Genomic DNA, 1,363 nt, shown 5'->3' on the forward strand with positions numbered 1-1,363 from the left:
TCTCAGATGTCATTTCTAGATGACTAACCGTCTCAGATGTCATTTCAAGTTGACTAACCGTCTCAGATGTCATTTCAAGAGGACTAACCGTCTCAGATGTCATTTCAAGTTGACTAACCGTCTCAGATGTCATTTCAAGTTGACTAACCGTCTCAGATGTCACTTCAAGTTGACTAACCGTCTCAGATGTCAATTCAAGTTGACTAACCGTCTCAGATGTCATTTCAAGAGAACTAACCGTCTCAGATGTCATTTCTAGATGACTAACCGTCTCAGATGTCATTTCAAGTTGACTAACCGTCTCAGATGTCACTTCAAGTTGACTAACCGTCTCAGATGTCACTTCAAGTTGACTAACCGTCTCAGATGTCATTTCAAGAGAACTAACCGTCTCAGATGTCATTTCTAGATGACTAACCGTCTCAGATGTCATTTCAAGTTGACTAACCGTCTCAGATGTCACTTCAAGTTGACTAACCGTCTCAGATGTCACTTCAAGTTGACTAACCGTCTCAGATGTCATTTCAAGTTGACTAACCGTCTCAGATGTCACTTCAAGTTGACTAACCGTCTCAGATGTCATTTCTAGATGACTAACCGTCTCAGATGTCATTTCAAGTTGACTAACCGTCTCAGATGTCACTTCAAGTTGACTAACCGTCTCAGATGTCATTTCAAGAGAACTAACCGTCTCAGATGTCATTTCTAGATGACTAACCGTCTCAGATGTCATTTCAAGAGAACTAACCGTCTCAGATGTCATTTCTAGATGACTAACCGTCTCAGATGTCATTTCTAGATGACTAACCGTCTCAGATGTCATTTCTAGATGACTAACCGTCTCAGATGTCACTTCAAGAGAACTAACCCTCTCAGATGTCACTTCAAGAGAACTAACCGTCTCAGATGTCATTTCAAGTTGACTAACCGTCTCAGATGTCAATTCAAGAGAACTAACCGTCTCAGATGTCACTTCAAGATGACTAACCGTCTCAGATGTCACTTCAAGAGAACTAACCCTCTCAGATGTCACTTCAAGAGAACTAACCGTCTCAGATGTCACTTCAAGAGAACTAACCGTCTCAGATGTCATTTCAAGTTGACTAACCGTCTCAGATGTCACTTCAAGAGAACTAACCGTCTCAGATGTCATTTCAAGAGAACTAACCGTCTCAGATGTCAATTCAAGAGAACTAACCGTCTCAGATGTCACTTCAAGTTGACTAAACGTCTAAGATGTCACTTCTTGTGGACTAACCATCCGACATGCCACTTCAAGTGAACTACACATCTGTCGTGCCATTTCTAGATGACTAACCGTCTCAGATGTCATTTCTTGTGGACTAACAGTCTCAGATGTCAT

General features: G+C 41.4%; 1 protein-coding gene across 1 annotated transcript; it reads left to right on the top strand.

Moving 5' to 3' along the window:
• Window positions 1-853: 853 nt before the first annotated feature.
• On the top strand, window positions 854-1,246 carry LOTGIDRAFT_82720 (hypothetical protein; the record flags this gene model as incomplete). The annotated part of the gene is made up of 1 exon (XM_009064951.1): window positions 854-1,246. A coding segment is annotated over one exon (393 nt), but the record flags the coding sequence as incomplete, so codon positions are not given.
• Between the last annotated feature and the right edge of the window lie 117 nt (window positions 1,247-1,363).

The sequence above is a fragment of the Lottia gigantea genome (assembly GCF_000327385.1).
Source record: "Lottia gigantea unplaced genomic scaffold LOTGIsca_668, whole genome shotgun sequence".
NCBI classification, from domain to species: domain Eukaryota; kingdom Metazoa; phylum Mollusca; class Gastropoda; family Lottiidae; genus Lottia; species Lottia gigantea.